The sequence below is a fragment of the Rhinolophus hipposideros genome, assembly GCF_964194185.1.
Source record: "Rhinolophus hipposideros genome assembly, chromosome: 17".
NCBI lineage: Eukaryota > Metazoa > Chordata > Mammalia > Chiroptera > Rhinolophidae > Rhinolophus > Rhinolophus hipposideros.
The window spans coordinates 49147826-49160004 of NC_138063.1; the positions used below are offsets into that span (position 1 = coordinate 49147826).

The window sequence follows — 12179 nt, forward strand, 5'->3', positions numbered from 1 at the left end:
ACCCCATGTAGTAGAAATGTAGTGTTGAATCAGAGTTCTCTCTCTGTTTACAGTGATACTATTCTGTAGCAATAAGTGGAATTACATTGGTGTACGAGATATTCAGAACCAAAAATATCGCCCAGATCTGATGAACACAGTAGGATACTTTGGGCACTTCTCATGCTTACTTGACTACAAATACTGGATTGCAAGGACCACTGGTCACCAGTGTATGGAATATTCTAGAAACTTAACAACTACTTGTTGAATATGTGAGTTAATGAATTGCTGGCTTGAGATGCCTAGAAGTTGGGGGCTCAAAATCTAAAACTAAGATTTTGTTAAACATAATCTGAATTTTAAGCCTATATTGAATCTTCATCATCAGTCAATATTACTTTAATTACAAAATATAATCCCTTTTTCTCTTTGTAGTGAATTGATAGACGGAAAAAAACAGCTTAATAATAATATGTTCAGGTTATTAAGCCCCTCCTGATTACCAGATTCTGCGGCTCTTTTCTCTCCATATTTGGACCCCACATGCAAGCACAAAAGGTATCTGGACTTTGTGATTCTGTTCCTAGGTCGTCCCTGATCATGTGTTCTGATTTAGAATGTGAGCTAAGGACTTGGTTTCACCCTCTGCCCTCATTTGATTACCTGGATTCTGCCTTGTTCTGCATCCTCAATTCCTATGTAGGTGACCTGCTAACGTTCTCCCTGTCACCCTGTCTTCTCCCTGCCCACCTCTTCCCAGGAAATTATCACTGTTTAGCGACTTCCCTAATCCCAGCTGCCTGACTCTGAATCCCAAAATAATGACCATTGGATTCCCTTCTAGCTCCTGTTGCTTGTCTGCATTAGGACTTCCATTCATTCACCCAACTAATATTTACAGAATCAACACTAAATGCCAGGCATTGTGCTGGGTGTTAGAAATAAGAACAAAAATCTCTGCCCTCAATAAGAGACAGGCAAGTTAACAAATAGTTACAAAATAATGTGCTAGTCAGATGTAGAGACAAAGTGCCCTGCTATAAGCAGAAGGAAAACCCAAATGCCTAGGTGGACAATAAGTCACAGTACCACCGGTGAAATAAAGGGCTTTCTATGTACTTGAACAGTGTGATCCAAGTTCACAGATGTGAGCCCCTATGTCACAGTATGGGAACCACAGATAATTGAGAATGGCCAAAATAGGGTTAGCAGTGGGCGAAGAAGCTCAGTCTGAGCAGAGTCAGATCATAGAACACCTTGTAAGTCCTGCTCAGGAGAGAATGAGAAACCATGAAAGCAATTGAACAGGGATGGATGAAAACTTCACAGTCCTGGGGAACTCCTGGGGAACTTCGGATACCGATGGCTTTTTGAGCCTTTAGGAAACTGGTGGGTTTTTTTGGCCCCATCAAACTTCATCCCATCACCTGAAGCTGCGCTGGTGCTTCCAGCAGAACCTACCCCACCCCAGGAGATGGGACCAGGTCTAGATTCTGGCTCTGTCGATCTGGGGTTAGTCAGTATAATACCTTTCCAGGTAACTTTAGCTGGGTGCTGGTCTGCAAGGTCAGTAAGGTGTGTGTGTGTGTGTGTGTGTGTGTGTGTGTGTTTGTGTAGTATATGTGGTATGTATGTGAAGGGGATAAGGTGGTGTGTGTGTTGGGGTTGTAGAAGGAAGAATGGCTCTTATTTTGTTGGGTGGAGCTAGAAGGAAAATAATAAGCCAAACATTGAAAATAAAAACTTATGACGGAGGCTAGGAAAAGCAAGTGCACAATGGATGATCAATTAAAGACAAGAGGAGAGAAGGATAGGAGCAGTAGGTCACTAAGGTCAGCTAGACTTTGGAGTCTCCAGACCTGGAAAGGGGCAGGTTGGATCAGGAGAGAAGGAGGTGGCCCAGATAATCCCAGAGGAAAAGGTGCCTGTGGCTTGTCCTTTGAAAGGGATTGGGAAGGAGGACACGGCACCAAATAATGCCTGTATATGGTACCTACTTCATGATATTTGGATGAATTCATTAAACAATGAAAAAATAATTCAATCAACCACTCAGCCCTGCAAGGCCTGATCTCATCCCAAAATATAAGGGACTCTAAATGTCGCATTGGTAGGGGTTACTATCAGGTACTGCATCCCCTTTCCATGCCTGCATTGCTATGTAATTGCAGTCACTGCACAGCAAAACTGTGGAGCTAACTTAGTGTCTCCTAACCCCAGAAGCACAATGGACTAAAACCCTGGGGATCCTTTTAAAATGCAAATGATGGGCACCACACAGACCACATAAGTTATGACGTCTGGGGTAGGTCCTCTAGGAACTGGTGTAATTAACAGCTCAAGCGCAATCCAGAGAGAGAACTTCTGTATTAGCTGTGCCTGTTCTAGAGCACACAGGAGAGCTAGCCAAGCAGATGAGCTCTGATTTCCCCACGAAGGAAAGGACGCTAAGGATTTAGGCATCACCTAACAAGCTGTCTGGTGTAGAAGCTGAGCCTGCAACTCCAGCTCCTGCTGAGGGCCTCTTGGTCGCTCCTCTCCTGCCTTTCCCTGCCCCACAACTGAGTCTACTCATTTCAACATGAACTTGCATGACTGTAAGCAAGCGAAATATACATGGTAACTTCCATCATTGTGACTTTAAGCCCTCCACTCTTTCTTTGACTATTATTTCTTATGGAGAACTTTTTTGGTTTTTTTGATATATGTACTTTTCAGTTCTGTGAACTTCAAAAACCAAGAATACTGAAAAATGTCTTGGGATTATAGTGAGAAAGGCAGCTGAAAATGGAGTCCAAGACACACTAGACTTTGTACATCCCTGACTCAGGGTCCCAATATAGTTCAGTGCATGAACAAATGAATGAATAAATGAATGAGCAAACACAGGGAAAAAAATTTTTTAATTGAATAGAAATGACAATCCCACAAGAAAATATTTTCTACCTTCAAAATGTATGAGCCAATTAAAACGCCAACTCCTTTAAAGAAAAGCAATGGGAGCTTCCAAAGGCATTTCACATGCTAGTGCATATCTCGAACTTTTTCCCCACCCCCAAACTTCTAGAATGAACAAAAGTGTTCCAATGAAGCCAGGAGGGAATTGTAAAGAATTGGGAAAACTAGATTTTGTATAAAAGCAAAGATAGTGTTTGGGTGAAGGGGGTCAAAAAGTACAAACTTCAAGTTATAAAATAAATAAGTCGTGGGGATATAATAATGTACAGCATGGTGGGTATACTTAATAGTACTGAACTGCGTATTTGAAAGTTGTTAAGAGAATAATCTTAAAATTTCTCACCACAAGTGTCGTGCGGGGTGTCCGGCGGGGCGGCCTGCGGGGTCTCTGTTCCCGCTCCCCACATAAGAACGCAGGACATGGTGAGGCCAAAAAGGAACACCCACGGAGCCATAGGTAGGGGAGTCATACCACTATGGTCTCACTGGAGGCTGGGTTTAGACGACGTGCGATCTGCTGTCCGCTTTGCTGCCAACCGACCAACTGTCCTCGACTCTCCTTACTCTCCTTCAGTCTCCTCCTTCACTCTCCTCGGCTCCCCTCCGTAACCGCGGCAGTTATATCAGTGACCAATGGCTTAATGGCTACAGCTGATGGCCAACCAGCCACAGCTGACGACCATCCACTATCTGAGCCAGCACCTCTCCACATGAGGCCGAGAGCCTGGAAACTGCTTTTTTGGGGGCTTTGTCCCCACAACAAGCAAACAATTTTTTTGCCTATGTGTAGTGATGGATGTTAAGTAAACTTATTGTGGTGATCATTTCACCATATATATATATATATATATATATATACAAATATCAAATCATTATGTGGAGCACCTGAAGTTAATATACTGTTATATGTCAATTATACCCCAGTTAAAAAAAAAAAAAAGAATGCCTGAATTAGAGGTTCAGAATAAAGGGGCTGGAAGCATAGACACTGGGAATTTTGAGGGATGGGGAAAGAGTGCTAACCTATCACAGGACACAGCACCAGGGACGGAAAGTAAGCCAAGTGGCAGAGCTAGTTCTGGAAACAACTATTTAAACTAGAAACCCAAAGGGTCTGCTTGAAGACCAATTGGAAAGGTCATTACATCTCTGGATACCAAAATGGGAATAAGGTTTTTAAAACAGATTCCAGATGCCACCTAGTCCTGCTGAATGGTATCCCCTTGGGTGGCATGACATGTAGGAGCCTGGAGGACCTCATGCCCATAGGGGCTGGGCTCGGCTTGGTAAGGGTTTTAATGTTGGTGAGCAGCCCAGCCACTTCTGGAGCATTAGTGGGTGTTACTGTCCTCCCACTGCCAAAGGCTCAGGTCTTAGGTACTAGAACCCTGTGCCCTAAGTTATCTGTGCATTGAAAGAAATGCTGGGAGCTAAGGTTTTGATGTTTAAGGGAAAAAGGCCCCTTCTTTTTGACCTTGACTGACTACATTCAGGGCGAGCCAACTAAAAGAGGACCAGATGGCAATTCTGGCTGAATAGGAACTCTGACTTATCACAAACTACAGCACAAATTCAGAAACAGCATAGTTGAAAAAGGCCATAATAACAGGGCTGTCCGAGGGAGGTAAGCTGCAGGCTGTGCAAGGGTGGTCCGGCTAGGCTTTAGGTAAGAAATGGGGGTACAATTCAGGTGAAGGAGTAATGGGAACAAATCATGTAGCTGAAAATCAATACACCACTCGCAGTTAGAGAGGAAGTTGATGTTCGGGATAGAAAGGTGTGGATGAGGGATAGTTGCCTGTGACTGAATTTGGAGGGATTACAGGGGGTGGTCGCCTGTGGGCAGGAGTAGGAACCCATTGAAGCTGAGGGGTGCATTATGAAGGCAGTGATTTAGCAGCATTAGCCCAACTGCCATGTGAGCCTAGATTAGGGAAAAGATGCCAGCATCAGAGACTCATTAATAGTGGCTGGTTGTAGTAATTTAGATGGCTGGTGATCATTTGCAGTGATAAGGGAGAGAAACAAAAACAAATCAGGGTTTGCGATGTCAGAGGGACAGTGGATGGGGGGAGGGGGTTGACACAGTGTGAGGGATAGAAATGATAAACATCTAACTATTACATTGTTTTGTGCACCTGAAACTAATTTTTAAAAAGTGAATGAAGGGTGAAAAAGGAGAAGGGATTAAGAGGTACACATTTCTAGTTATAAAAACAGTTACGAGGATGTAAAGTACAGCATAGGGAATATAGTCAATAATATTGTAATAACTATATATGGTGTCAGATGGGTACCAGACTTATCAGGGTGATCATTTCATAACTTATATAAATATCTAATCACTATGTTGTATACCTGAAACGGATACAATATTTTTTAATTAAAATTTATTGGGGTGACAATGGTCAACAAAATTACATAGGTTTCAAGTGTACAATTCTATATAATATTGTTGTCAACTATAATTAAAAAATTTAAAAAAATTTAAGTGAAAAAAATTCAGGGACTTATTTAAAAGAAGAAACAAAAATTCAGAGGGACGATTTGGACAAGGAGATACAAAAAATGAAAAGGAAGATGAATCCAAGGTCACCTAAAGAATGCCATGAGCTGGGAAAAATAGGGAGGGAGTCATTGGAGCAGGAAAGAATTCCTGTGTGGGAAACGTGACAACAAAATGATCCCTTTTTGTGAGTGAAATTCTGTCATTACAAAAAGGTTTGAAAACATTTAAATGTGTGGTACATGATAATCAGTATTATGTCGTGAAGCTTTTCTTTGTTTTTTCTAAATGTTCTCTTTTAACTAAAGATGATCTGCTAAACGTAAGCATCTTCTTTATTGTTGTAGAGAATTTCCTGGGGTTCTGGCAGGAAATTATGGAGCAATGGAACAAAATGCAGGAAATTCTTTAATGGAAAAAGATGGCATTTTCCATAAATACTGATTTATCTAAATTTGACATTCCCACCAACAATACAGGAGGTCTCTGGCACAAGAGTTTGAGTCATACTGCCTGCTGGGCCAACAGACCAGACTTACAGATAACTTCCAGAATGAAAAGAGTCAAACTTCAAGAAAAGAACAGAAGAAATAATGCACACACATGCTGAAATCAGGATCTTATATATATTTCTATGCCAGGGTTTCTGGATTAACAATCTGAGATAAATGCTTACGTGGGCAAGAATGTTATCCACCAAGCTGATTGGAATCTCACAGCCTCCATTGTCTGTCTCCTGCCCCCAAGCAAGACTCAAAATCACTGGGAACAAATTAACCCAAAGAAAGCTCTCCTGATCCAGCCTTGAGAAAACAAAGACTCAAGTGGAAGAATTCGGTGTTATTAAATGGTGACTCTGGGCACTGACTGTCACCCTCAGTATAAACGGCATGAAAATGAAATGATTCAGCTATAGTGTGGTGTTTCATGCTGAAATAACTCCCTGGCAGGCATGTTCCAACAGAACCCAAGTTCATGACCTTAACTAAATTACTTCTATAAAAGACTTTTTCTCCTCATTAATTTTGAAATGCATTTATTTACTCAATTGTCCATGGATACATACATGTTGTAGAAATAAAACAAATGAAAGAATTATTTGCAAACATGTAAATAAGCTACATACATCTTTCCTAGGAGACTACAGTTTCTCTGGTTCATCCAAACATTTCTGCGGAATGAAACTAAAAACTTCACCTAAGATTACAATCAAGAGTTCTCTCTGGTTATCTCCAGTTAACTTTTGTATCCAAAGTGTGTGTTTAATTTTATTTATTGGGAATTATTTAAAAAAACTAAAATTCTCTGTGTCTGCTATAGGTGTTCCAATAATAAATCATACTTATTGGTAAAATAAATAACACACTATCCTAAACTTCTAATAGAATATTCTCAAACTTGACTTCTCTATCTCCTAAAGTAGAGTAAAATATATATGTATATATATGTTATATACATGTATATATATGAATGTATGTATATGTATATATATGTATATATATATATACATTTACTGGTTAAGGAATAGCTTATTAATGTTATGGTAAACAATACTTTTAGAAATAGTACAACATCATGAAATCAATCAACGATTGAGTTTTTGAATTCCAAAAGGTGTAGGAAACGTGGGTCTAATACCTTCCTGTCAAAGAACATCTTGGAAGGGACAAGTTGGAAGATGAAAAGTTTACAAGTATATACATTCAGTACGTGATGTATTACTATCCTGCCATAGGTACACTGAAAAAGTAGTGTGGGGGAGGGCAGTAGGGAGAGGAATACTGCTCCATGTTTTATCAAGAAATAATGGGTACCTCCCTTACACTATTAGAGAAGAAGTAGGTTTCATGAAGTAGCGTGCTTTTAAGAGTTACATGGAGAAACACGTATGGAAGGATATTCAAAAAAACAAAAGTAGCAGTTGCCTCAAAAGAAGGGGACAAAGCCAAGATCGACCTCTTTCTCTATATTCTGTAGTACCATTTGAATTGTATACCAATTTATGGACATGGAATACTTATTCAAAAATATTTTTTTAAGTTTCTTGATTCATGAGTAAAGGTATTAATTTCAATTTGGCTCAACAAAGATAGGTGGCTATTAACTTTCAGGAACACTGCAAGCAATGAACAGGCAGATATAATAAAACAGCCCTTCAAGAAGCCCAAGCCAAGGAGAGAGGCACAGTAGCAAGCCAATTGTTTACACCATGATAAGTACAATAAGCATAACAATAGCACTAAGTGTTCACTGGGGTAGCAGGGAAGGGTACATAATAAGTATTTCAGCATCCAGGGACCAGGAAGGTTTTTCAGGGTGTTAGAACCGGAATGGGAGAGACTTGTCCTGCACTTAACAGCCTGTGTGTGGGCGGGGAAACACTGGTGAGCTGTGAATAGGTGCAGGTACGCCCAAGATAATGCCCCTCAACTCTGGGACAACAGGCGAGCTGGGGGCCAAGCCTCCTTGGTTTACCTCAATGTGATGCACACCAGTGTCATTTTGTGCGCGCACGTTATGAAGTGAAGGGTTTGGAAGGCGTTAGTCCAACATAGGGTGGTGTTTCTAGAAAAATCACAGTGGTAGCAGTACTGAGGCAGAAGAGGGGAGGAAAGGGGCCCAATGAGGGAACCATCACAGTATTTCATGGGAAAGAGAAACAATTGTCAAGCCTAGTCAGCAGTGGGGACAAAAAATGAGAGACAGATTGTAAAGATGAGGATGTAAACTCAGCAAGTCTTAATGACCAAATGAATGTGGGCAATAAGAGGAACGGGTGTCTAGGACAGTAAGCATGCAGAACAGACGTAACAGTAAGAGCCATCATCAGAGATCGCATGCCTGTGACACTAGGACATGCCCAACACGGTGCCAGTGTTTGTCATGTGCTATTTAATCACATTAATCCCATCCATTTTATAGACAGGAAGATTGAGATTTTAAGAATTCAGAGATATAAAAAAACTTAACCAATACCATAGCTCATCAAAGTGATAGGTCTGGTACTTGGGCCCAAGATTATTTGATGTTAGGTTGTTGCAAAAGTAATTGCGGTTTAAAAGGTTAAAAATAATTGCAAAACTGCAATTACTTTTGCACCAACCTAATACCAAATCCGGAGTCCAAATGTCTAAATAATGATATACCCCAGAGAATACAGCTTGGAAGAGGGCTTCGCCAACAGTTCTGTGAAAAATAGTAATACTGTAATGATGCTTGTAAATAATGTTTTTTGAGGGCTAACCCTGTACTAGGCACTATTCTAAGCACTTTTCTTACATTCTTTCATTTCATTGTTAACAGCCTCTTCCAGGGAGGCACCATTATTTTCCCATTTTACAGATGGTGAAACTAAGGCACAAAGAAGTGAAGTAATTTGCCCAATTTCTCACAGCTAGTAAGGCCAGAGAATAAAACACCTAAAGCGCAAGAATTTCACTTGTCATTTCCCAATAGAAACTTTCTGCAGATGTTAATGAATATCCATAAAACTTTATGAATGAATTATTATAAAATGGTAAGTATCTCGGTTTACCTTGAAACAAGTGGTTGTATAAACATTATATCGTACTGCCTTATAAAACAGTGCAATTCTAAGAATGGCACAAGATACTACAGAACAGTGTATATGTTTATTTCATATCCTTGTCGCATGTGAATTCTCGATTATACTGAATTAACTACAGATGTAGGCTTTATTCTTAACGTCTGGAAAAGAGGAAGGGAAAAAGGAGTGGACCAAAGTCTAGGAGATGTAAGAGGTGGGCAGTAATGTTTTTATCATACATACCCTTGTTTGCAACTGCTAAAATCAATATTGTTTTTATTGGCCTTTACCTGAGGAATATGACTACAGAAAGATGTTGGGAATTATTTAAAAAAATTTAAATTCTCTGTGTCTGGCTATTAACTTTCAGGAACACTGCAAGCAATGAACAGGCAGATATAATAAAACAGCCCTTTAAGAAGCCCAAGCCAGGGAGAGAGGCACAGTAGCAAGCCAATTTCAAAATCTATTCAGGCACACACACTTTACTGGTGAGTACATGCGTGCTAAATATGAATACTATGTCATTTCAGGGAATGAAGTAAAATTTCTTCTGTTCGTAGCACACTTTTCCCCCTAAACTTGGAATTGTCTATTGGGGAGGGATGAGGTGAAAGGACAGTTTAAAACGAAAGAGTTGATGAGCCAACCTGTGAAGCAACTATAATTCTATGTAATTGCGAGCTATGGACTTAACACAACATTATTTTTAAAAACACACCACCTCTTATACTCAGACATAGCTTACTTTAAACAGGTTATATTTCAAAGGAAATTGAGCCATTGGGTCATATACTGTGTGTAGTAAAGTAATACCAAGAGGCTGCAGAAATGATAGAGGACTGCTAATAATCTAAATGCTACTAGATATGATCATTTTCAAAAAATATAAGCACCAGATTGCAGCAAAGATGATACAGGTTAGGATCCCTTTATTATGTTCTGACCAAATTATACCGTCTCACTAATTCATGCTGTTTACATGGGGCACAGATTATTTTTGAAAACTCAAAGCTCCTTCAATGACGCTTGTTAGGCAGGGTGAGGGTTGACGGCTTGGGAACTGGAAGGCGGTGTGAAAGATTCAAAGACTGCAGCTGTGGGTGGTTTTCCACAGCATCTTAAAGCAGGAAAGCCCCATGCGTTCCACTTTCTCCAAACACCACTCATAACCACCCCCCAGGGCAAATGCTGAGCCCGCCCCGAGGGGCATGGAAAACATCCAGGGCATCTCCTCAGTCTAGGACTTTCAATTTCTTATAACAATAAAGTTGAGTCAAGCTGCTCTCTCCATCCTGTGGGAAACTAGGATGGGTTCACTTTCTGCAACCTAGAAAAAAAATGAGTTCAGCTTGCAGTGTAAAGCCTTCTCTCGCCCAGGCCGGCTCCTTTTTTTCCATGGATAGCTATGCAAATTCCTTATCCCTGCCTCAGCTTTGAGCGAAGCAGACGTCCGAGCTATTCAAAGCTGGGCTGCCAGCTCCGGTCCAGCGCTTTCATCATGAATGCTTGAATGAATGAGATGGCCTCGTTTCTGCAGTTACCAACTCAGCACAAATCCTAAACACACATTTTTCCCACGACGGTATTTCGCATTCCGCCTACCTACTTTTGACCTATACTTTTTTTCTTTAAATTTAATGAAATGTCGATTTGTGGGCATATGCTCGTGGTCTTGTTGTATGCATTGCTTTCAAGAAACATTTGTGACCTCGTAGCCAATAAGCAGCGACACTGGGAAGACTTAAGCCCAAGGGTAGAGTGGGGAATGGGATTGTCCCCAGAAAGAAAAGAGGGGTTCTCTATTTCTCTTGGCATTGGCAGGAGTTTTGAAAATTCGCTTCGGGTTTCTATTCTTCCCAAACCTCGCCACGAAAGTCAATGTACCCGTGAGGCGACAAGCATGCGAAATCCGCCCTTCGCAGCGGGCTCCCTCACCCCGCAGTCAACACGGTCTGAACCTGTGCGGGGAACAAGCCACCGGCGTTTGGCTGCCTCCGGGGCTGCACAAAGGCTCATCTGGGCCCGGACGTGGGCTCCGGGGGCCGCGCGGGCCGGTCGCCCTGCTCGGGGCAGCTGGCCAGGGGCGCGCTTCTCACTGTGGTCTCCTCCCCACCCGGGCCGTGAGGGACCCCGAGGAGCCCGCCCTTTCCCGGCCACGGATCGTAGGGCTTTCCACGCGGGACAATGAGGCAGATCCGGGCAAACGCCTTTCTCATTCATTCCCCGCGCGCGACCTGCCAGCCCGAGCCTGGGGACTGGACGCCCCGGAGCGCGCGGGACCCGCGCAGCCTCCACTCGCGCCTGCACTGCCCGATTCAACGGCGTCCTGGCTCTCAGAAACCAGAGTGGAACCCCCAGGCTGCCCCCGTCCGTGCTGGGGTCCCCAAGCCCCACCGCGCCGCGCGCACAGACTCGTCCCCGCAGCCGAGCGGGAGACCCACGTGGGGACCCCCAGGCGGAGGGGACCGCGGAGGCGCACATCGCCCCGAGCAGCGGCAACGCGGAGGGCTTTGTCCCGCAGCAGCCCCTGCCAGCGGAGGAACGCGGGCTGGCGCTCACCTCTGTGCTGGCCCCGCGCGGCGACCCAGAGCACCGAGGCCAGGAGCGCGACGCCAGGGCCGCCGCCTCGCATCTCGCCGTCGTGGCGGCTCCGGGAAGGAAGCCGCGGCCAGGCGCGGGGACTCTCCGCACCGCGCGTCCGCGGCTTCTCCCCGGCCACTCGCCTCGCGCCCGCCAGCCCCTCGGACACACCCCTCCCGACCTCCGCGGCGCCGGCCCCTCCCAGCCCGGCCGGGGCGCGGGAGACCCCACCCCCAGGGAGGCCGGGGTGACCGGCCCGCGGGGACGCGCGGGGACCACCGCCCCCCGCCGAGCTCAGGCGGCCCCCCAACGCCGGCTGGGGGGGGTGGGGGTGTCGGCGTGCTGCAGCCGCAGGGACCGAGTGGTGGGGTGGGCGGAGAGAGGGGACTGGGAAAGGAGGAGAAACCGCTGAAGTTAGTTCAGGCGGTGCATTGCGAGAAAGTATTTGCCCTGTTGACCTTCCCGCCCCACTGAGGCTCTGCAGCCCCCGTTGGGGCCCTGGGGCCGGGACTCGCAGCGCTGCCGCTCCGGCTGCGCCCTCCCGCTCGCGCCGTCCCCCTTCAGCACCCCGAGAGCGCCCGGGCCCTGGCCGCCGGTCGTCTC

At 44.2% G+C, this 12179-nt stretch overlaps 1 protein-coding gene across 2 annotated transcripts in view; it reads right to left on the reverse strand.

Annotated features, from left to right (window-relative positions):
• LAMA1 (laminin subunit alpha 1) overlaps positions 1 to 11716 on the reverse strand; it is a 161869-nt gene extending 150153 nt beyond the window's left edge. For both annotated transcript variants that reach the window (XR_013995283.1, XM_081078720.1), the window contains exon 1: positions 11556 to 11716. Coding sequence is in view for 1 of the 2 variants with exons in the window: in XM_081078720.1 (XP_080934846.1) it covers positions 11556 to 11628 (73 nt within the window). In the remaining variant the exon portion in view is untranslated. The remainder of the gene's footprint in view (positions 1 to 11555) is intronic.
• Positions 11717 to 12179: the final 463 nt, after the last annotated feature.